The sequence below is a fragment of the Bombina bombina genome, chromosome 1 (assembly GCF_027579735.1).
Source record: "Bombina bombina isolate aBomBom1 chromosome 1, aBomBom1.pri, whole genome shotgun sequence".
NCBI lineage: Eukaryota > Metazoa > Chordata > Amphibia > Anura > Bombinatoridae > Bombina > Bombina bombina.
The window spans coordinates 813,125,859-813,151,767 of NC_069499.1; the positions used below are offsets into that span (position 1 = coordinate 813,125,859).

Consider the following 25,909-nt stretch of genomic DNA (forward strand, 5'->3'; position numbering starts at 1 on the left):
CTAGAATAAACATATTAACCCCTAAACCGCCACACTCCCGCCTTGCAAACACTAGTTAAATATTATTAACCCCTAATCTGCCGCCCCTAACATCGCCGCCACCTACATTATACTTATTAACCCCTAATCTGCCGTCCCCAACGTCGCCACCAATATATTAAATGTATTAACCCCTAAACCTAAGTTTAACTCTAACACCCCCTAACTTAAATATAATTTAAATAAATCTAAATAAAATTACTATCATTAACAACATTATTCCTATTTGAAACTAAATACTTACCTATAAAATAAACCCTAAGCTATCTACAATATAACTAATAGTTACATTGTAACTAGCTTAGGGTTTATTTTTATTTTACAGGCAAGTTTGTATTTATTTTAACTAGGTAGAATAGTTATTAAATAGTTATTAACTATTTAATAACTACCTAGCTAAAATAAATACAAATTGACCTGTAAAATAAAACCTAACCTAAGTTACAATAACACCTAACACTACACTATAATTAAATAAATTAACTAAATTAAAAACAATTAAATTAATTAAATTAGCTACAGTAGAAAAAACCCCACTAAATTACAGAAAATAATAAACAAATTACAAGATATTTAAGCTAATTACACCTAATCTAATAGCCCTATCAAAATAAAAATGCCCCCCAAAAATAAAAAAAACCCTAGCCTAAACTAAACTATCAATAGCCCTTAAAAGGGCCTTTTGCGGGGCATTGCCCCAAAGTAATCAGCTCTTTTACCTGTAAAAAAAAAAAAAATACAAACAACCCCCCCAACAGTAAAATCCACCACCCACACAACCAACCCCCCAAATAAAATACTAACTAAAAAAACCTAAGCTCCCCATTTCCCTGAAAGGGCATTTTGATGGGCATTGCCAATAGAATGCAAGCTCAATCCTATTGGCTGATTGGATCAGCCAATAGGATTGAACTTCAATCCTATTGGCTAATTGCATCAGCCAATAGGACTTTTTCTACCTTAATTCCGATTGGCTGATAGAATTCTATCAGCAAATCAGAACCTATGGGACGCCATCTTGGATGACTTTTAAAGGAACCATCATTCAGTAAGAAGACTCTGGATGAAGAGGATGCTATGCGTCGGATGTCTTGAAGATGGAGCCGCTCCGCGTCGGATGGATGAAGATAGAAGATGCCGTCTGGATGAAGACTTCTGCCCGTCTGGAGGACTACTTCGCCTGGCTTGGATGAAGACTTCTCCCGGCTTCGTTGAGGACTTCGGTCCGATTGGATGAAGACTTCTGCCGCTTCCTTGAGGATGGATGTCCGGTCTTCAGAACAGTAAGTCGATCTTCAGGGGGTTAGTGTTAGGTTTTTTTAAGAGTGTATTGGGTGGGTATATTTTTTTAGGTTAGGGCTTTGGGCTGCAATAGAGCTAAATGCCCTTTTAAGGGCAATGCCCATCCAAATGCCCTTAAAATGGGAATGGGGAGCTTAGGTTTGTTTAGTTAGTATTTTATTTGGGGGTTGGTTGTGTGGGTGGTGGGTTTTACAGTTGGGGGGTGTTTGTATTTTTTTTTACAGGTAAAAGAGCTGATTACTTTGGGGCAATGCCCGCAAAAGGCACTTTTAAGGGCTATTGATAGTTTAGTTTAGGCTAGGGTTTTTTTTTTTATTTTGGGGGGGCTTTTTTATTTTGATAGGGCTATTAGATTAGGTGTAATTAGTTTAAAGATCTGTAATTTGTTTTTTATTTTCTGTTATTTAGTGTTTGTTTGTTTTTGTAATTTAGCTAATTTAATTTAATTTATTTAATTGTTTTTAATTTAGTTAATTTATTTAATTGTAGTGTAGCGTTAGGTGTTAGTGTAACTTAGTTTAGGTTTTATTTTACAGGTAAATTTGTATATATTTTAGCTAGGTAGTTATTAAATAGTTAATAACTATTTAATAACTATTCTACCTGGTTAAAATAAATACAAACTTGCCTGTAAAATAAAAATAAACCCTAAGCTAGTTACAATGTAACTATTAATTATATTGTAGCTAGCTTAGGGTTTATTTTATAGGTAAGTATTTAGTTTTAAATAGGAATAATGTAGTTAATTATAGTAATTTTTATTTAGATGTATTTAAATTATATTTAAAGGGACACTGAACCCAAAATTTTTCATTTGTGATTCAGATAGAGCATGCAATTTTAAGCAACTATCTAATTTACTCCTATTATCAATGATTCTTCTTTCTCTTGCTATCTTTATATGAAAAAGAAGGCATCTAAGCTTTTTTCTTGGTTCAGGACTCTGGACAGCATTTTTTGATTGGTGGATGAATTTATCCACCAATCAGCAAGGACAACCTAGGTTGTTCCCCAAAAATGGGCCGGCATCTAAACTTACATTCTTGCATTTCAAATAAAGATACCAAGAGAATAAAGAACATTTGATAATAGGAGTAAATTAGAAAGTTGCTTAAAATGTCATGCTCTATCTGAATCACAAAAGAAAAAATGTGGGTACAGTGTCCCTTTAAGTTAGGGGGTGTTAGGGTTAGGGTTAGACTTAGGTTTAGGGGTTAATAAATTTAATATAGTGGCGGCGACGTTGGGGGCGGGAGATTAGAGGTTAATAAGTGTAAGTAGGTTGTAGCGACATTGGGGGCGGCAGATTAGGGGTTAATAAGAATAATGTAGGTGTCTGCGATGTTGGGGGCATCCGATTAGGGGTTAATAAGTGTAAGATTAGGGGTGTTTAGACTCAGGGTTCATGTTAGGGTGTTAGGTGTAAACATAAAATGTGTTTCCCCATAGGAATCAATGGGGCTGCGTTACTGAGATTTACACTGCTTTTTTGCAGGTGTTAGACTTTTTCTCAGCCGGCTCTCCCCATTGATGTCCATGGGGAAATCGTGCATGAGCACGTACGACCAGCTCACCGCTGACAAGCAGTGCTGGTATTGAAGTGCGGTATGGAGCTCAATTTTGCTCTACGCTCACTTCTTGCCTTTTAACGCCGGGTTTGTAAAAACTGTAATACCAGCACTGCAGGTAAGTGAGCGGTGAGAAAAAACTGCTCGTTAGCACCGCATAGCTCCTAACGCAAAGCTCGTAATCTGGCCGTGTGTTCCTAAATTTGTGCTTTTGTTGCTATAATAGTAAAAAGAACACACACACATACAAACACATGCACGCTCACATAAATGTAAATTTAGTAAATGTAAAATGGCATAAAGAATTAATCTCATGTGCTCCTATTTATTCTAAAGGTGTCCTTTGTCTCTCTAGTTGGTGAAGAATTTGATTATGAGTTAATTGTCTTTCATGTAAATTCACCTAGCTGTTTTAAAAGAAAAATAATGTTGCATACATTTCATGCAGCACTTACGCACTGCCCGGATTGTCTCATATGGGACTCTCAGCCTGATCTTGATTCATATTCTCTTTATTGTACTGTGTGCTTGACGTCAGTATCAAAAAGTCAAGTAGTTGACTCTGAAACATATTAATGCTGGTTTTGCTTATACAATCATTTTACTGCCGTTGCCTACCAATGAGATCTTCTGCATTTTAATAAATAATTTTTTTGTGGCCTTTTAGATCAGCATTGGCTTCTTCTATCTATCTATCTATCACCTTTCTATCATCTATCTATCTATATATTTATCTGACTGTCTATATATCTATTGATCTATGCATATGTCTGTCTGCCTGTCTGTGTAACTATCTATCTAGCCAAGGCATCCTTTGTTGAAAAGCATACCTAGGTAGGTTCAGGAGAATCAGTGCACTACTGGGAGATAGCTGTTGATTGGTGGCTACATACACACATATGACTAGTTATTGGCTCATCAGATGTTTTTAGTTAGGTTCCAGTAGTGCATTGTTGCTCTGGAGCTATAGGGGTTAAACACAGCTAAAAGTAAACAATATTGCAGTAATAACTGAGTATCCACAGCGTATTTCCTGTCTTTACAACATATTTTTTAAATACAGTATGTTATACCAATCTATTTAAAAGGCAAAAGAGCAGCAAATTACTGACTAAATTCCATCAAGGTTATCATCATTCAGATGTAATGTCTTCTGATATCCATCCCCATCTGCCGAGAAATGAGAATATTCTTTGTGATAAAAAAATAAATAAAAATATATTATGTATATTCCCTATTCTTACTGTCAGCTATAAATAGTGGTCAACCTACGTTAACAGTAAAGGGGCAGATTCTAGCTGCTCTTCCCATTTACTAGATAAACTGAACAGGACACTATATGAAATATTAAAAAGCAATATGCAGCATTGACAGTAAAAAGAATATGTGAATATTTAAGGGTAAAAGAATAATATTTCTGCAGAATAATCAGAAAGGTTGGGCATAAAATTGCTTATGTTTGTGCAGCCTTAAACTATAACTGGTAATAAAAAAGAAGATGTTTTATTTTTCTACATGTGATGGTTAAAAAGGATAAAAAGGTCAAAATTGAAACACACATGAAAGTATTTCAGTTTTAAATAGAAGCATTTTTGCAATATACTTCCATTAGGAAAAATGCTTCTAGTAACAGTTATGGCTGTTTTTCAGCAGCATATGCACGTATGCTTTGAGAGCACTTGCTCCAGTAATAAAACTCAGAGAGCTGCAGGTGGTATGTATTACATCTGTGAAGACTTCATTTCTGTCATACAAGCCATTGTGGACCCAAATTGTTTCTTTCATGAATCAGATAGAGCATGCAATTTTAAGCAACTTTCTAATTTACTCCTATTTTCAATTTTTCTTCGTTATCTTGCTATTATTATTTGAAAAAGCAGGAATCTAAGCTAAGGAGCCAACTAATTTTTGGTTCAGCACCCTGGATAGTGTTTGCTGATTGGTGGGTACATTTAACCACTAATCAGCAAGCACAACCCAGGTGCTGAAACAAAAATGGGCCAGTTCCTAAGTTTACATTCTTGCTTTCAAGTAAAGATAGCAAGAGAACGAAGGAAAATTCATAATAGGAGTGAATTAGAAAGCTACTTAAAATTGCACACTCTATCTGAATCATGAAAGAAAAAGTGTGGGTATAGTGTCCATTTAAAGGGATACTATAAACTGAAATGCACATTTCAGTTTTGACCTTTGTATCCTTTTAATAGATACAGAACCATATAACCATCAAAAATAGTCCTAATATAACTTTAAAGGGACAGTATACACTTATTTTCATATAACTGCATGTAATAGACACTACTATAAAGAATAAGATGCACAGATACTGATATAAAAATCCAGTATAAAATGGTTTAAAAACGTACTTAGAAGCTTTCAGTTTAGCTCTGTTGAAAAGGCAGTTGGAACACCCACTGCAAGTGGGAAATAAGACACTCCCCCTTCTTTTGCATATGAAAAGACCCTTTACACAAACAGGAGCAAGCTGGAGAAGGTAGCTGACAGTATTCAAATAAAACTTTGGGGCTTGGTTAGGAGTCTGAAAATCAGAGCAATGTTATTTAAAAATAAGCAAAATTATACATTTTTTAAACAAAAAAAACTTTATGGGCTTTATAAATAGATCACCTACAAAACATTAAAAAAAAATGAGTGTATAATGGCCCTTTAATATAAATAATAAATAACAAAATTACTCATTGGTGGTGACAGTTTGGGATATCTGTTGATTTATACTTTCCCACTAAAATATTTCATTTTTATTTTAACAATCCAAAATGTGTTGCTTTTTTAAAATAAAATAAAAAATAAAAAGATTTTACATTATTGTCAATCTTTGTGGCAGAAATAATATTTCAGATCATGCTTAAGTGCAACTCATTTTCCCTTTGGCCATTATCCGAAATAGTTTTCGCCCCCTAAAAAAGAAATTATTGGCAGCAAGAGTCTAAAAGCTACAATTATAAAGCTATTATTAAGTGTCAAGTGTACACTTTCTATAGAAAGCAATAAGCCAATGGAAAGTGCATTCCCATCAAAGCTTAGAAAAACGGCCTGCTGATTTACCTTCTATAGCGTGATTCATTGTATTTTAGATATAGAAAAATCTTCATGTGCAAATTCTTTACTGCTGTTATTGAGTAACTGCTTATTGAACGTTTAATTGAATGATACTTTTTATTTTGCTTTTTTTAAAATAAAAAATAAAAAAATTAACACGCTGACAGAATCGGCATCTTAAACTGACATTGGTATAGAAATATTATTCAGGTTTCCATTAGCAAATGTCTCTGCAGAGACTAAAAAAAGAAGTTTGTTCTTATTTTTAAAAGCCTTTGCAGTTGTATTGTATAAACAAAACAAAAAAAAAATGCTTAAAGGGACATTAAACTCAAATTTTAACTTAAAGGGACATAAAATCCCAAATTGTCTTCCATGATTCAGACAGAACATACAATTTTGAACAACTTTTTCATTTACATATATTATCAAATGTTCTTTGTTTCTTGTTATCCTCTGTTGAAAAGCAGGACTGTATGTTGAGGAGTGTGCACATGTCTGCAGAACTATATGGCAGCAGTTCTGCAACAATGTTATACATTAACAAGAGCACTAGATGACAGCACTATTTCCTATCATGTAGTTCTCCAGACCTGGGCACACTACCTATCTAGATATCTCTTCAACAAAAAATAATATGACAAATATCTAAATCATGAAAGAAAATGTTGGGGTTTCATGTCCCTTTAAAATGAACTTCTCATAAAAAGTTTAGGAATGCACAGAGATAAAATACTTTGCCTGCTTTTTTTGTAAATTAAATCTTTTTTTTATATATTTCCAGAAAGCAATGATTTTTGTTCAATAGCATTCAGAAACCCAGATCTCATACATAATGCACTGTGATTGATTGATATATGCAGGAGATCATTTGTGTATGTGCCTAACTGGTTACAGTAAATGGGGTTATTATAGACAACATTTTTTAAATAAGTAGCCCTTTTTATTGCATTTTGCATTACAGCTTCAGCATACCATTGCGTTTTATGTCATTTTAAATACATCTAAAACAATTTTTTAGAAGTAATGTAAATGATCTGTAACAATTTAGTAATTCCTTTCTTGTGTTTGTGTCATGTCCCTTTAATTTAAATTTCATGAACAATTAAATCTTTCACTGATGTGTTATTTTACACCCATGTGATGAAGAAGCGTTTACATTCATTTTATTCACTGCATTTACACATCAATTTAATTGTTGTAATTTAGTTACCTGCTCAAACCATACCTATTTTTTTTTGCAGCAGGACAAGTATTTTTAGAAAATATGAATGTAGAAAAGTATTTTTAGAAAACATTAAAAATAAATAAAATAGTTATGCAAAACTTATACTAATTTAGAATTTCACAAACTATGATCTATTTTACAATAGTTCTCCAATTATTTTCTATCCCTGCAAATTATTTTATTTGCTTAGAGAAACATGGATATTAAAAGGACCATTACATACAGTAGACTTTTATAACCAACAAGTACCCAGTAAAAACACAATGCACATCCTCTGAAATTTAATTAAGCAGTAAATACTTCAACTTGTCAACTCCCTGTATCATATGACAGCCATCAGCCAATCACAGACTTATATAAGTATACAATGTGAGCTCTTGCACATGCTCAGTAGGAACTGATGTCTCAGGGAGAGTGCATATAAAAAGACTGCCTCATTTTATAATTGAAGCAAATTGGGAATTCTCTTAAAATTCATGCTCTATCTGAATCCTAAAAATGTTAAATTTGACTTTAGTGTCCATTTAAATGGACTGTAAACACCAACAATTTTATTGTTTAAAAAGATAGATAATCCATTTATTTACCATTCCCCAGTTCTGCATAACCAACACTGTTATATTAATACACTATTTACCTCTGTGATTAGCTTGTATCTAAGCTTCTGCAGACTGCCCCCTTATCTCTGTTCTTTTGACAGACTTGCATTTCAGGCATTTAGTGCTGACTCTTAAATAACTTCACGGGCGTGGGCACAGTGTTATCTATATGAGACACATACTGTCCCTTTAAGGCTAGCAGTTGCTGCCATGTGATCAATATTACTATGATTATCAGTTAATAGCTATAAAAACATGAAACCCACTATTTTGAGTTACTAGAGACCTTTTTTTACTAGAGACCTTTTGTAAGCCCAAAGCACCCTGAAAAGCATAGAGGAGATTGCCAAAACTAGTCATCAGAGGAAAAACGGAGCACAGGAAAAAAGTTTATCAAAGCATTTATTTTGAAAAGCAGCACTCTTGAGATAAAATAAATTATACTTGCAAGATTGCCGTAACTATATCACTCACCTGTTATCTAAAAGAACATAAGGCCTCATTTGAACATTTGTAATCCCTTCTTTCATGTAAGGGGCATTGTTTGCATGTGTATTGCATGAAGGCACTCTACAATGGGAGCACAAGGCTCAGAAACCCACATATAAAATGGCAAAATGGAGGGAAATAATCATATAGCATTGGTTTATACTTCGTTATCAATATACTAAAGTCCTACAGGAAAATCAAAAGACCCAAGATGGTCTTTGAATTCAAACAGACCCACTATCCAATCAGTCAATAAAATAAATAAAAAACACAAAAGGGTGCAACATAGTATGGCTTTTTTATAATAGAAAAAAACAAACAATAGATGAGATAAACAAAGGAAAAGCACCTCTAACTGACAATATAATCACCCTTACTGCCTGCTAGTTAGACTAGGCTCTGGTTATTTGAAACAGGGGATCTGCCCTAGCATAAACAGCAAGGGAGACAGGGACTCTGTAAGAGCTCCCCTTAACCCTTTGGCTGCTGAGCCATTTCCCACCTGGGTGCTAATATTTTCTTTTTTTTCTTTTTGTTCTTTTTGAACAGTGGGTCTTGGGGGTCTGTAGCTGCTTAGATGCCTGAGATACAGGCTTCTAAGCAGCATGCCCCCTCCTCCTATACTTAACATTGTTACGTATAAATAAAGTTGTGCGGTGACGTCATCACGTAATTGCGCGTGATGTCACCGCGCATCACGTGAAGCCCCGGCGATGCCTCTCACTCTACAGGCACGATCGCCTGGGTAGGAGCACTAGGGAGCCCCCAGATCTTCCTCAAGGTGGGACAGTGCTCATGACGGCTCTGAGCCGTCATTAGCACCAGAGTGAGAAACTCTGTGACGGCTCAGAGCCGTCATTAGCACTCAAAGGGTTAAAGTAATGCTGTTTGGTTTTATGGCTTTCAACTGCATCTTTCTGGGGCAGGCTACATTTTTACCATATTTTACTTTTTTTTAATGAATGATAATACATACTATACATTCTAATGCATTATTATTAATAATAATAATAATAATAATAATAATAATATTTACTATTATATTCATTTTAAATGAACATAGATAGGGTAAACAGCCCTCAAAAAGCTATGTCTCTGGGCATTTTGTTTAGAAAAAGAAAGGTTTAATTATATTTAAACACTAACGGCTAGATTTAGAGTTTTGTCGGTAAGGACCCGCGTAGCTAACGCCGGCTTTTTTCTGGCCGCACCATAAAAATAACTCTGGTATTGAGAGTCCACATAAAGGCTGCGTTAGGCTCCAAAAAAGGAGCGTAGAGCATATTTAACGCAGCTTCAACTCTCGATACCAGAGTTGCTTACGGACGCGGCCAGCCTAAAAAACGTGCTCGTGCACGATTCCCCCATAGGAAACAATGGGGCTGTTTGAGCTGAAAAAAAACCTAACACCTGCAGAAAAGCCACGTTCAGCTCCTAACGCAGCCCCATTGTTTGCTATGCGTAAACACTTCCTAAGTCTGCACCTAACACCCTAACATGTACCCCGAGTCTAAACACCCCTAACCTTACACTTATTAACCCCTAATCTGCCGTCCCCGCTATCGCTGACCCCTGCATATTATTTTTAACCCCTAATCTGCCGCTCCGTAAACCGCTGCTACTTACATTATCCTTATGTACCCCTAATCTGCTGCCCCTAACACCGCCGACCCCTATATTATATTTATTAACCCCTAATCTGCCTCCCACAACATCGCCTCCACCTGCCTACACTTATTAACCCCTAATCTGCCGAGCGGACCGCACGCTACTATAATAAAGTTATTAACCCCTAATCCGCCTCACTAACCCTATAATAAATAGTATTAACCCCTAATCTGCCCTCCCTAACATCGCTGACACCTAACTTCAAACATTAACCCCTAATCTGCCGACCGGAGCTCACCGCTATTCTAATAAATGTATTAACCCCTAAAGCTAAGTCTAACCCTAACACTAACACCCCCCTAAATTAAATATAATTTTAATCTAACGAAATAAATTAACTCTTATTAAATAAATTATTCCTATTTAAAGCTAAATACTTACCTGTAAAATAAACCCTAATATAGCTACAATATAAATTATAATTACATTGTAGCTATTTTAGGATTAATATTTATTTTACAGGTAACTTTGTAATTATTTTAACCAGGTACAATAGCTATTAAATAGTTAAGAACTATTTAATAGTTACCTAGTTAAAATAATAACAAAATTACCTGTAAAATAAATCCTAACCTAAATTACAATTAAACCTAACACTACACTATCAATACATTAATTAAATACAATATCTACAAATTACTACAATGAAATAAACTAACTAAAGTACAAAAAATAAAAAAAGAACTAACTTACAAAAAAATATTTACAAACATAAGAAAAATAGTACAACAATTTTAAACTAATTACACCTACTCTAAGCCCCCTAATAAAATAACAAAGCCCCCCAAAATAAAAAATGCCCTACCCTATTCTAAATTACTAAAGTTCAAAGCTCTTTTACCTTACCAGCCCTGAACAGGGCCCTTTGCGGGGCATGCCCCAAGAAGTTCAGCTCTTTTGCCTGTAAAAAAAAAACATACAATACCCCCCCCCAACATTACAACCCACCACCCACATACCCCTAATCTAACCCAAACCCCCCTTAAATAAACCTAACACTAAGCCCCTGAAGATCTTCCTACCTTGTCTTCACCATACCAGGTTCACCGATCAGTCCAGAAGAGCTCCTCCGATGTCCTGATCCAAGCCCAAGCGGGGGGCTGAAGATGTCCATGATCCGGTAGAAGTCTTCATCCAAGCGGGGCAGAAGAGGTCTTCCATCCGATTGAAGTCTTCATCCAAGCGGGGCAGAAGAGGTCTTCCATCCGATTGAAGTCTTCATCCAGGCAGCATCTTCTATCAACATCCATCTGGAGCGGAGCGGCAGCATCCTGAAGACCTCCGACGCGGAACACCCATCCTGGCCGACGACTGAACGACGAATGACGGTTCCTTTAAATGACGTCATCCAAGATGGCGTCCCTCAAATTCCGATTGGCTGATAGGATTCTATCAGCCAATCGGCATTAAGGTAGGAATATTCTGATTGGCTGATGGAATCAGCCAATCAGAATCAAGTTCAATCCGATTGGCTGATCCGGTCATGGACATCTTCAGCCCCCCGCTTGGGCTTGGATCAGGACATCGGAGGAGCTCTTCTGGACCGATCAGTGAACCTGGTATGGTGAAGACAAGGTAGGAAGATCTTCAGGGGCTTAGTGTTAGGTTTATTTAAGGGGGGTTTGGGTTAGATTAGGGGTATGTGGGTGGTGGGTTGTAATGTTGTGGGGGGGTATTGTATGTTTTTTTTATACAGGCAAAAGAGCTGAACTTCTTGGGGCATGCCCCGCAAAGGGCCCTGTTCAGGGCTGGTAAGGTAAAAGAGCTTTGAACTTTAGTAATTTAGAATAGGGTAGGGCATTTTTTATTTTGGGGGGCTTTGTTATTTTATTAGGGGGCTTAGAGTAGGTGTAATTAGTTTAAAATTGTTGTAATATTTTTCTTATGTTTGTAAATATTTTTTTATTTTTTTGTAACTTTGTTCTTTTTTATTTTTTGTACTTTAGTTAGTTTATTTCATTATAGTTATTTGTAGATGTTGTATTTAATTAATGTATTGATAGTGTAGTGTTAGGTTTAATTGTAGGTAATTGTAGGTATTTTATTTAATTCATTTAATGATAGTATAGTGTTAGGTTTAATTGTAACTTAGGTTAGGATTTATTTTACAGGTAATTTTGTAATTATTTTAACTAGGTAACTATTAAATAGTTCTTAACTATTTAATAGCTATTGTACCTGGTTAAAATAATTACAAAGTTGCCTGTAAAATAAATATTAATCCTAAAATAGCTACAATGTAATTATAATTTATATTGTAGCTATATTAGGGTTTATTTTACAGGTAAGTATTTATCTTTAAATAGGAATAATTTATTTAATAAGAGTTAATTAATTTCGTTAGATTAAAATTATATTTAATTTAGGGGGGTGTTAGTGTTAGGGTTAGACTTATCTTTAGGGGTTAATACATTTATTAGAATAGCGGTGATCTCCGGTCGGCAGATTAGGGGTTAATAATTGAAGTTAGGTGTCGGCGATGTTAGGGAGGGCAGATTAGGGGTTAATACTATTTATTATAGGGTTAGTGAGGCGGATTAGGGGTTAATAACTTTATTATAGTAGCGGTGCGGTCCGCTCTGCAGATTAGGGGTTAATAAGTGTAGGCAGGTGGAGGCGACGTTGAGGGGGGCAGATTAGGGGTTAATAAATATAATATAGGGGTCGGCGGTGTTAGGGGCAGCAGATTAGGGGTACATAGCTATAATGTAGGTGGCGGCGCTTTGCGGTCGGCAGATTAGGGGTTAATTATTGTAGGTAGCTGGCGGCGACGTTGTGGGGGGCAGATTAGGTTTTAATAAATATAATACAGGGGTCGGCGGTGTTAGGGGCAGCAGATTAGGGGTACATAAGTATAACGTAGGTGGCGGTCGGCAGATTAGGGGTTAAAAAAATTTAATCGAGTGGCGGCGATGTGGGGGGACCTCGGTTTAGGGGTACATAGGTAGTTTATGGGTGTTAGTGTACTTTAGAGTACAGTAGTTAGGAGCTTTATAAACCGGCGTTAGTCCAGAAAGCTCTTAACTACTGACTTTTTTCTGCGGCTGGAGTTTTGTCGTTAGATTTCTAACGCTCACTTCAGACACGACTCTAAATACCGGAGTTAGAAAAATCCCATTGAAAATATAGGATACGCAATTGACGTAAGGGGATCTGCGGTATGGAAAAGTCGCGGCTGAAAAGTGAGCGTTAGACCCTTTTTTGAGTGATTCCAAATACCGGAGTTAGCCTAAAACCAGCGTTAGGAACCTCTAACGCTGGTTTTCACGGCTAATGCCAAACTCCAAATCTAGGTCTTATTTTTTAAGCAAATCTTTTGAAAATCAGAATCATTTTAACAGTTAAAGAGAGTCAATTTTTGTGCATTTTAGGTAAGTATAATGCAAGATTCATTAAAGGGATAGTTAACACCAAAATGTTATTGTTTAAAAAAATAGATAATCCCTTTATTTACCATTCCCCAGTTTTGCATAACCAACACTGTTATAGAAATATACTTTTTACCTCTGTAATTACCTTGTTTTAAAGCTTCTGCTTACTGCCTCCTTATCTTAGATCTTTTGACAGACTTGCATTTCAGGCAATTAGCGCTGACTCTTAAATAACTTCATGTGCACAATGTTATCTATATGAAACACATGAACTAACGCCCTCTAGCTGTGAAAAACTGTCAATGCATTCAAACTAGAGGCGGCCTTCAAGGGCTTAAAAATTAGCATATGAGCCTACCTAGAATTAGCCCTCAACTTAGAATAACAAGAGAACAAAGCAAATTTGATGATAAAAGTAAATTAAAAAGTTGTTTAAAATGACATGCCCTATCTGAATCATGAAAGTTTAATTTGGACTTTACTATCCCTTTAAATTATGTTCTTAAATTATTGCAGAGCTTTTAATATCCACTCCTCGAGGGCTGATTGAAGATCTCAAAATTATATCTCTGCTTAAATGGACATTTATGAGTAACCCCCCCCCCCCCCCACTCCACACACACACAAAAAAAAAACTGAAACAAATATATATATTTAATTTAAGATATTTTACTTTGCTTGTGATTACTTCAAAAAAGTTAAACACAGTGTCAGTACTGCACACCTGAAACACCCTATTCTGCTCCAGATGATGATAAAACCAGTGATTGGAGCATGTATGTTTGCTTCCCATTTGCTCATCAGCTTTATCCTTATCTGGAGTGGCCCTGGAGCCAAAAATAATCTGTTAAATTAAACATTTCATTTCAACACTGGAATGCTTTTTTTAAGACCAGTTTTATTATTATTTTTTATGTATTATTATTATTGTGATGATTAGGGAGATGCTGATAACCTAGGTGTATTCGTAGCTCTTGAAGTATACATTTCAAAACCTCTAAGCTAATATATGCATCTCCAATATTCTGTAATTATTGATCTCAAAGGTTCTAAAAAAAAACAAAAGCAAAACATACAATATTTTGATTATTATTTATTTATCTATGGACCACTAAATGCAGTAGACTTTACTACATGAAAAATACACAATAAAAAGACAATGCAAGAGCACTTACTTTGAATTTAAAATAAGCAATAGAATATTTTCTGGCAAATTTAAAAAATTATCTATTTTTCACTCCTCCTGTAACCAAGTGTAAGTTATTAACCGATCACAAAAAGAAAATACAGTATGTATAAACTGTGCACTCTGCACATGCTCAGTAGTAGCTGGAACCTCAAAAAGTGTGCATATAAAATAATGTGTGTGTTTTTAAATAGCATAACTGAATCAAGAAACTTTAATTTTGACTTTAGTAGCCCTTTAATTTTTTTATTGACGTGTCTTTATATGAGAACTAGTTCTTGAATGGATCTTACATATGTTGAATTGTATTTGTCTTCATTAGGTCGACCCACAGGAACTGACAGAGACTTGTATTTGGGTCAAAGCTAAAGAAGAGAAATTTGAGTATCCAGACCTTTTTTCAAGATTGACCCAAACGTTTGCAACACATATGAAAGGTAAATAATGATTTTATACATTTTTGAGCAAAATAAATGTTTATAATTTCTGTATTTACAAGTGGAAAAATATCTAGACAACTGTATGTTCAGAAACTGTTTGAACTATATATAACTTATTGAAATATTATTCATTAATGCAGTTTTCACTTGTTTAATAAGATTCCAACCCAATGTAATATAATAGACCTTAGAATATAGTTTAATTCATTTTTTTTCCCTCTTTTTTCCTTCTCTCCTTCATGAGAATTACTCAAGTATGTTAAGGAATGCTTTCTCGTATAGGTTTTTGTTAACTTAGGTCAAGGCTACTCACAAAGTGAGAAGTGTGGTATCAGTACTAAAAAGAGTATTTTTTTCCCCTTCCTTGTTTTGTGGGCCTTGTTTTGGAGAAAATTAAGTGAGATGTATTAATATGTTCCACAAATGTACATTGTTCCTGTATTATTATAATTTTTTTTTTTCCTTTTTCTTCTGAAAGAAAACAACAATAAAAATTATATTTAAAAAATATATATATATATATAGTTTAATTAAATTTAAATTTAGTTAAAGGATTACTTTCTGTTATAATTTTTAAGCTAAACAACTAACATATTAAAGTTAATAAACATTAATTAAAACCTACTGACCTATATTTTCTCCAAAATGAAGTTTCATAACGTTCTAAAAGTTATATATTTTATTCGCCGATGATGTCACGTTATCCTGCCCACTATTTTCAGCACTGCATGTTCAAAATACTTAAACCAATAACTTTGTGTTTAAAGCGCCATTTTGAAACCTAGGTATTGTAAACGGATTGGTACAGAGCAAAGGATACCCACAGAGTGGGTTTGGAAAACAATTAAATTTGCAGACAAGATTTCTGATATACGGTAGAGATATGTTAATGAAATGCTATTGATAAAAAGCGTATTTGGGGTAGTTAGTTAGTAACAGGCATAGAAAATATTTACTTACAGTGGCCCTTTAAATTGAATTTTATAAAAGGGACTCTGACCAATGGATTAGAAAACCACTTTTGCGAAAGACAGAATTGTGACACATCGTGATAATGTATTCCTCTAATTATTACATTTAGTGAGACTTCCTACCGTATGCAGATATTTATGTATGTGTCAACTTAAGGGTATACTAAACCCAATGTTTTTTTTTTACATGATTCAGATACAGTGTGCAATTTTCTAATTTACTCCTATTATCATTTTTTCTTTGTTCACTTGCTATCTTTATTTAAAAAGCAGGAATATAAAGCTAAGGAGTCGGCCTGTTAGGTTTAGCACCCTGGAGAGCGCTTGTTTATTGGTAGCTGACATTTAGCCACCAATAAGCAAGCGTAACCCAGGTTCTAAACCAAAAATGGGCCAGTTCCTAAGCCTTACATTCCTGCTTTTTAAATAAAGATAGCAAGAGAACAAAGAAAAATTGATAATCGGAGTAAATTAGAAAGTTGCTTAAAATTGCATGCTCTATCTGAATCATGAAATAAAAAAATTGGGTTTAGAATCCCTTTAAAGTTTTTCAACACTGGAAAGTGCTTGTGATTTAAAAAAACAACAAACCAAAACATTTATTAACTCCAGGATATGAAAAGGTGCTCAGCAGACAAATATAGACAATGAGCTATTTTAGTTTAAATGTGATACAATTCTGAAGATGTGCTGTGAAATGGTGATTTCATAAAACTGCTTCATGATATAGTGTAATTTCTAGATTTTCTGTGGCACAGTATCTATGTTATGGTTATATTCTCATGACAGAAAGTGAACGTTATAACCACACTTTCCGTATAATTATGTAAAAATAAAAACATTAGAGGGTACTGATATAGAATGATACATTAAAGTGACATGAAATCCAAATCATACAATTTTAAACAACTTTCCAATTTACTTCTATGATCTAAATTGCTTTGTTCTCTTGATATCCTTTGTAAAATAAGGATACCTAAGTAGACTCCGGAGCTAGCTGATTGGTGGCTGCACAAATATGCCTCTTGTCATTGGTTTACCAGTGTGTTCAGCTAGTTCCCAGTAGTGCTTTGCTGCACCTTAAACAAAAGATACCAAGAGAATGAAGCAAAATTGATAATAGAAGAAATTTGAAAAGCTCTATAAAATTGCATGCTCTATCTCACTGGTTTTCAAACCTGTCCTCAGGCCTCCCCAACTGTCCAGGTTTTCAGGATTACGTTTGTTGAGAGCAGGTAAAATAACCATGTTGTTTACTAATCAGCTGATTATTTCACCTGTGCTCCAGTTCAGATATCCTCAAAATGTGGCCTGTTAGGGAGGTCTGAGAACAGGTTTGAAAACCAGCGGTCTTTCTGAATCAGGAAAGAAAAAAAGTGGGTTTCATGTCCCTTTAAATAAATTGGGTCTCTCTCATCCAAATGGTCAAAAATGAAGATGCACGAAACAACAAGTAATGCTAGAATGTGGGTAACAGCTCTCACCAGCGCACAATGCACTCTGCAGCTTTCTAATCACTGTGTATCTCAGTCAGCCCCTCTAAACGTATAACTAATGTTGTTGTGAATAAACAAATGCTTCCAAGCATACGAAATACTGAAGAGGTTTTATTCTAATTAGATAAGTGCGCAGCGGAAAAATGTATTTTGGTTCGTTTCAGAACGATTCGTATTTTTTCAAATTTCGTTTCGGATCGATTTGAATTTGGATACATTTGAATGTATTCATTTCGTCTTCGAAAAAAAATCGGATGTATTCGGATGTATTCGTTTTGGATTTGATTCGTAAATTTGGAAGTTCCGTATGTGTTATGTTGATTCAGATGGTTCCAAGTTACACAAATTGAATTATTTCACTGTTCTATCTCACTAAATCTCACTAAATTCAATTTTTATACTGAAGTGTGATTAGTCCATGGCCATTTGAATGTAACAAATAAATTCAAACTAATTCGGATTTATTTGTTACAAATGCATTCGGATTAGTTTAGTTTCGTTGCTAGGGTAATTTGGAAATTCAAATCAATTCAGATCTCCGAATTTGGCGATTCATCTGAATTTCGATTCGTGACAAAACGAAAACGCACATGTCTAATTCAAATACATTGCACGTTTATCAGATATCAAGTGTGTATCATCAGGCTATTTGACAGCATTTTAATTACATATTTCAGTGTATAGTCCAATTTAGAAAAATATATATTATTAATATCATATAGATGTGAGTTTGTTTGTATACAATCAGTGATTTGCTTAACATAAACCAAATATCTAAATTCTTGATGTTTTAGAATTAAAAAACAAAAGAAAAAAAGTCTGGCTCTGTCGTATAGTAATGGAAGCTTAAAGGGACAGTTTACCCAAAATAATTGTCCCCTTTAAAATGCTCCCAAAGATCACTTTTACCTGCTGGAGTATAATTGTTTATAAGTAGCTCCTTTAGCCCTATTTCAGTAATGGAAATAGGTGATTTAGCCTGTGGTATCCCAACCTATACTGAAAGTTTCTATACTGGAGTCTATGCTATTGACAGCCTAAGTAAACACATCCAGCACAAGAAATTACATTCCCAGTGGGGTGCAGGATGGTTAAGTAATAAAATGTTTATTTTCTATTGTTCTCTCTAAGTATTGAGCTATGGTTTACTAACAAATATAAGATAAGGAAGCAAGTGTGTGTACACAAAGTGATAATATAATGATATCTGATTACCACCAAGCTTAACCCATTTTAATAGGCTGGGGTTTAAAAGCAAAAAACAGCTAATTCATATACACAAATAAACCTGAAAATGTAATTTCTCATACATTTTATACTCTGCAGCCGATATATCAAGTCATTCAAAATACATTAATGGAAAAACAATTTTACAGTGTACTGTCCCTTTAATATCCTTGCAAGTTTAGCCTTATCCGTTCCTATTTTTTTTCTAACTATAGATATATGTTAGCTTATGCAGGCTATGTTTTTTATTTAAATTTTCTGCATTTTGTAGTTTGAAAAATGAAGCAGTGTGTTAAATAACATTTTATACTTGTGAACTGATAGCAGTTCAATTGGGAGATGGAGAAACTATGTTCTGTGAATACTACTTGGGTGAAACTTTTCGTTTGAATATGATTAATTAGTGCAATTCTAATCAGTCACTTAGCTTAGCATCAACCCTGTTTAACCTTGGTTTTCTGCTGCAATGAACAGAGTGATGTAAAAAATTAACAATAATCTGATGGAGCCTTATACTTAAAGCTTACAGATCATGGATATGCTATGGAAATGTTTTAACATCATTATAGAACTGCTGAGCTAATTGAAAACTTTGGCTTGGTTACACTCAGAGTAATGTTTGACCATACAGAGCTCCTGCCATTTATCTGTCGTTTGGTTTCAATAAGGACACAACCATAATTACAAGAAAATCACTGGTAGATTACTTTAATTCATGGTATACATTTTCTATTTTTCTGTCTTAAATGTACACAGAAGTGTAACATTTTCTATCATGTAATTAGATAATCATGCTTTAAATAATATAAACATCTGAGCAAACTTATGCTTGACCTGAATTTTCTGACATCATTCCTATACACAAATTTAAGGCCTTGTTTTTTAAAGGGACACTGAACCCAAATTTTTTCTTTTGTTATTCAGATAGAGCATGACATTTTAAGCAATTTTCTAATTTACTCCTGTTATCAAATTTTCTTAATTCTCTTGGTATCTTTAATTGAAATGCAAGAATGTAAGTTTAGATGCCGGCCCATTTTTGGTGAACAACCTGGGTTGTCCTTGCTGATTGGTGGATACATTCATCCACCAATAAAAAAGTGCTGCCAGAGTTCTAAACAAAAAAAAAAGCTTAGATGCCTTGTTTTACAAATAAAGATAGCAAAAGAACGAAGAAAATTTGATACTAGGAGTAAATTAGAAAGTTGCTTAAAATTGCATGCTCTATCTGAATCACAAAAGAAAAAAATTGGGTTCTGTGTCCCTTTAACTCACAACTTAAATGTACAGAATTCACTTTGAGATAGTAATAAAAAATATTTAATTACATTGTAGAAAAAAATTGCAATATACTTTCCTTATTTTATTTTATCCCATTTCCCTGTAATATGTCTGAAAATGTAAAAAGAATTCTGATAGCTAATGGGAAATATGACAGTCTTCACAAGCCAAACCTTTCACTGTCTCTGCTCCTAACTGGCTTCCACAGAGATGATTAGACAAGGAACTGAAAGCTATGTATAGTTTGCCAACATAATGACTGGGACTAGCTATAACAGTAACAAGTCTTGATTGGCTCAGCCAAATAAAAAAAGTGGTTGGTAAAGTTTGGCTATTGAAAAGCAATTGCAGCAAACAAGGTCATATTGCATTCAGAACTTTTTCAAATACACCCAGTATGTTTTTTATGTTTATCACAAGACTGCAGACAAATTCTTGTGATTACAAGGTATTTACTGTCGCTTTAACAGTAAATATAACAGTATAACAATTTCTCCCACCTACAGTATTAATGTAAGTTTTCTAAATGTCAGAGGATGTCTAAAATATGCCCTTTTCTCGCTATATTAAAGGGACTTTAAACACTAAATACATTTTATAAACATATTATTGAGGCTATTCCCCACCGCTTTCTAATCATGGGTTCTGCCATGTTAAAATCTTCCTTTCAATGCATTCCATTTCTGATGAGTTTGCACATGTGCATCAACTCTTCTTTAGGAGCCTGCATTGAATCCGAAGTTCCAAAATAGCAGCGGCCATAATTAGAGAGAAATGCATGACGTATTTAATGTTTAATGTACTTTTAAAGGGACAGTCAAGTATAAATTAAACTTTCATTATTCAGATAGGACTTTTAATTTTCCAATTTACTTTTATCATCAAATTTGCTTTTTTCTCTTGGTATTCTTAGTTTAAACTAAACCTAGGTAGGCTCATATGGTAATTTCTAAGCCTTTGAGGGCTGCCTCTTATCACAGGCTTTTTAAATCTCTTTTCAACACAAAGAGACAGAAAGTACACGTGGGCCATATAGATAACACTGTGTTCAGACACAGAAAGTTATTTAAGATCTAGCACAATACAATGCTAAATTTAAGACAATAGATAATAAACAGTCACAGTCATGTGATCAGGGGGCTGGAAGAATGTTCCTAGATACAAGGTAATCACAGAGGTAAAAAGTACATTAATATAACTGTGTTGGTTATGCAAAACTGGGGGATGAGTAATAAAGGGATTATCTATCTTTTAAAACAATAACAATTCTATGGTTGACGGTCCCTTTAAGGGACATATAATTTTTGTGAACAATCTAAAGGCCACACATTATTGTACTGTAGCACAATCATGCCTATATCAGTTCCCAGTCCACTTTTAAAGGAAAAGAAACTACAGCCTAGATTCATTAAAACACTCTAGAAATGTGAGCTTTTAGTTTACAGACTTTGCACAGTCAGTGTCCCTGCAATTCCTTATAAAAGGGCACTGAATCTTGTGTTTCCTGCAAGCTGCTTCCTAAAAAAAATGGATCAACTACTGTGCTAATATGCTAATGTGTATTTTAATATGAATGTTGCCTGGTACTTTAAAACAATGGGCCCAATTCTCTAAAGCTCTATAAGAAGTCTTGTAAGTACTATGAGGCACCTCATGGAATGCTCTAAAGGCAACTTTTACCTTGAGAACTAATGCGATTTCCCTATTTTATATATGAAGGAGAGACACTTACCTTACAATATGATAAACAACAAGATAAATCAAGCACATTTGACTTCCAGGAAGTGTGCAAGGTGTGTGGGTCACTGCACAACCCACTATAAATACAAAAAGCCAAAGTCAGCCGCACCAATAATCTTCAAAAGATTTATTCCATAAAAAAGAGGAGCTAAAATAAAGGACTACATTTTTTGCTTTACACCCTTAGTCATGTCCTTTACATTGTATGCCAGCATTACAGGTATAGATATATTAGAATGTAATACCAGCATACAATGTATAGGACATGACTAAGGGTTTAAGGCCCGAAACTTAGTCCTTTTTTTGTACCTGCTCCTTTTAATGGAATAAAACCTTTTGAAGATTAGTGGTGTGGCTGATTTTGGCCTTTTTTACCTTACAATAAAAAATGCTCAACAAAAAATGTTGATGATTTCTCTCCAAGATGGAGAGTTTTTTGAGAATCAGACCCACTGTCACAAACAATTGAAATTGTGTTCAGTTTATAACACTATGAAAACACCTGCAAACTTATTTTACTGCTATACATAAAATACAATTATTCACTTTAGAATTTGTATTTTATTTATAACAATGTATTTAAGAATAGGAAGCTAAACATACATTTTTAATTTTCATGTAGTGCTTTATAAAATAAAAAAATATATAGTGTAAAATGAAAGTCACATTATGAGAGTACTATATTGTATTGTATCATTCAGTCAGTGAGACAAGTCAATGTCCCTTAGAGAGCTACAGGGCTTTCAATGGCATATTTTCCTTTAATGAATTCTACAATGGACCTCTCTGACCCAGAGGACCTTGGAAGAGCAGCTTGTTTAAAGAAAAAGAAAAAAAATGAGTTTTATTATATCTAGGCCAATGTTTGGTAGAACAAAATGTAATTACTTAAGGGAGAGTTTTGCTGTACAAAATAGGTCAGTGTTTTCTAAGGTTTAAATTTACTTTTTATGAAAAAAAATTACATTTGTAAATATATGATAGGAATTATTGATATTAATGTCTATTTATGAGAATATGGTTTTATGAATGACCCTTGTCCATGGTGCTGAAATCTCTCCTGATTCTTGAATAGTTTCTCTGCCATTTGAATGAGCAATTTTAAAAAACAAACTGACAAACCCATAACTAAGTATTTGTTTATGCAAATCCATGGTTAATTAATATAATATAGGAAGACAGATATCCCGGCACTCCAAAAGTAAAAGTAAACATCCTTTATTAGAAAAAGTAAAAACACAAATAAGCAAAAACCGAAGCCCAATTAAAACAAAGGGACAAGAAGGAACCAAGGCCTCCTGCTACATCAGCGTCTGAACAGGGGCGTTCTCCCTACGTGCACTCACATGATCCTATCGACTGAGTGATAGCGCAGAAGACCGCCACAACAGCGTCTAGCTGGAGCATCCTACCCGCTCTGTGTGTCTAATTAATATAATATATGACAATATAAGTATACTATCTGGAGTAATTCAAGTAACATTTCACTGTAAACATGGATTTATAGTTTTACAGAATAGAAAACCTTCCTGAAAACAGGAAAGTTGTAATTTTAAATCACATGATATTTTTTTTTAGATCATTTAGTTTTGGGAATTTGTTGATCAAATTAAAGGGCCATAATACCCAAATGTTTAAACACTTGAAAGTGATGCAGCATAACTGTAAAAAGCTGACTAGAAAATATCACCTGGACATCTCTATGTAAAAAAGAAAGATATCTTACCTCAAAAGTTTCTCAGTAGCCACATCCCATTGTAAAGGACTTCTAAGCAGCAAATCAGTATGTCTGTCCCGGGATAGCGGAAGGAGCGAGCATTCATGCACACTCATCTTATTTCCCTATTCAGTGTAAGGGACTTTACAATGAAATCTCATGTGAGTTAAGTGAAATCTCATGAGATAACAGTAAAAGAGTTCATGACCTCAGCACTGCTGATGCTGATTGGCTGCTGTTCATTTCTTCATTATTTTTTTTTTTTCCTGCAGTTGGTCAGCAGCTGGTATAACTTTTTACACAGAACTTACTCTGCTAAGCTGAGGAAATTGTGAGGTAAAATATCTTTCTTTTTTACATAAAGATGCTCGGGTGATATTTTCCTGTCAGCTTTTTACAGTTATACTGCATCAGTTTCAAGTGATTAGGCATATGAGTATTATGTCTCTTTAACTTTAATAGAACACATCGTGTTCTATTTACTCTGTAATAATCATTTAGGTGTAATTATACATGCGTGTAGAGTATAATTTGTAAATTATTTTAGGAAGATTTGGATATTGCCATAAAATTCTGACACTTGTCATACTTAGCTTGGGTAAGAGTGAAAAATATATAGTATGACTGTGCATTATCACTTATTTATAAAAGTTATAAGATTTCTCTGCAGTTTTCCAATAGACTAACATACTGAGAATGAAAATGTTTGGAATGCATTATCACCTTGTTTGCTGCAAATGTTTTTCAATAGCTCAACTCCACCCACTGAAGCAGATCATGGAGTAGAAACAGCTAGCAACTGCCATCATGTTAACAAACTGCCAATTGTTTTGCAGTTCTTATCTCCTAGAAGTTAGGGGCAGATATGGTATAGGGTTAGATTAGTAAAACCTGTGCACTATCAGTTCTCAGAATTGGAAAATGCAAATTTTAGAATGTAAATTACAGGGAATGGGGACAAAATAAATAATAGAATTGTATTGTAAAGATTTTTAGTACATATACGTAATAATTTTATATTACATTCTAAAAGTGCACTGCCCCTTTACAAAAGTGAAACTGCTGAAGTTTTCTTTTTTACACAGTAAAAATAAAAATACATTGAAAACATATTGTTAAATATGCTCATTCTCAACCAATGTATATGAAATACTTAGGAGAAACATTTGTGCACACATAAAGTTCTTTATAATTATAATTTGTTAATAATTTTATGGGAACAAACTATTACAACTTGTATACTAGGAATAACATAACTTATGGTTACCTGATATATTAATTTCTTTCATGGTGGTGAGAGTCCATGATCCACTACTCCTGGGAATAACCTTTATTGAATACTAGGAGAATGTAAAAGATTTTCAAACTCCAAGAGCCCTATAAAACCCTTCCCAACCTCTATGGTAACTAGTCTGATGTATAGCCAAGAAAAAAAGAGGTGGAAAAAGGAAAAATAGAGCAAACAGAAAGGAGCAGGGAAAGAATTGCTAAAAAAAAATACAAACTACCAAATGCAAACATAAGAGGGTGGGGTCTTGTGTAGGTGGTGAGAGTCCACAATCCATCATTCCTAAGAAACTACTACACAAGCAGCGAGGTCCACAATTAATTAGGGCAGAACCAGCATGATATATCAACTAATTAGACGTTATAATAAATATGTACAACTCTTTTATTTTTCCACTATTGAAAAGAGATAAAATAGATTTTATTTTTTAACCATGCAAAAAATTACAAGGAAACACATAGGAAAAATCCAACATCTACCAGAAACAACAGACTGATGTACTTTCTTACCAAAGACTGTTTCAGAAGAAGCAAAAACATCAAAATGGTAGAATTTAGAGAAAGTACATAAAGAAGACCAAGTGGCTGCCTTGCAGATCTGATCCATAGAAGCCTCATTCTTAAAGGCCCAGGAAGTAGCAACTGCCCTAGTAGAATGGACAGTAATCTGTTTAGGAGAAGGTTAACCCACCTTCAAATAATCCTTCAAAATCAAAAGTTTAAACCAAGGAAACAGCCGTAGCTTTCCGACCTTTCCAGAACAAAGGAACAAACTAGAAGTTTGCCTGAAATCCTAATATATCCTTGAAAATAGTAATTCAAAACCATAACAACATCCAAATTATGGAAGAAGCTCTCCACGGAATTCTAAGAGTTAAGACAAAAAGAAGGAACATTAATTTCCCTAAGACACCACCTCAGGCAAAAAATCAAACTTGGTTGAGAAAACTGTCTTATTCTAGATGGAAAATAAGATAAGGAGGATCACAAGAAAGAGCAAAATAGCCAAAAGAAGCAGAACCTTACAGGCTTGACATCCACCTAATGCATGGACTCAAATGGAGGAGACTGCAAACCTTTAAACCAAATAAAGACTCCAAGGAGGAGAGATTGGTTTGTGACAGGTTCAATCCTTACTAACTTGTGTACATAACAGTGAATATTAGGAAGATTAGCAATCTTTTTAAGAAACAAGACTTGAAGGGACAGTCTAGTCCAAAATAAACTTTCATGATTCAGA

General features: G+C 34.3%; 1 protein-coding gene across 1 annotated transcript in view; it reads left to right on the top strand.

The window, feature by feature from the left end:
* DIAPH2 (diaphanous related formin 2) overlaps positions 1-25,909 on the top strand; it is a 2,325,141-nt gene that overhangs the window by 831,502 nt on the left and 1,467,730 nt on the right. Inside the window, 1 exon segment of the mRNA XM_053699395.1 lies at positions 14,833-14,947. Within this exon segment, the coding sequence (XP_053555370.1) occupies positions 14,833-14,947 (115 nt within the window).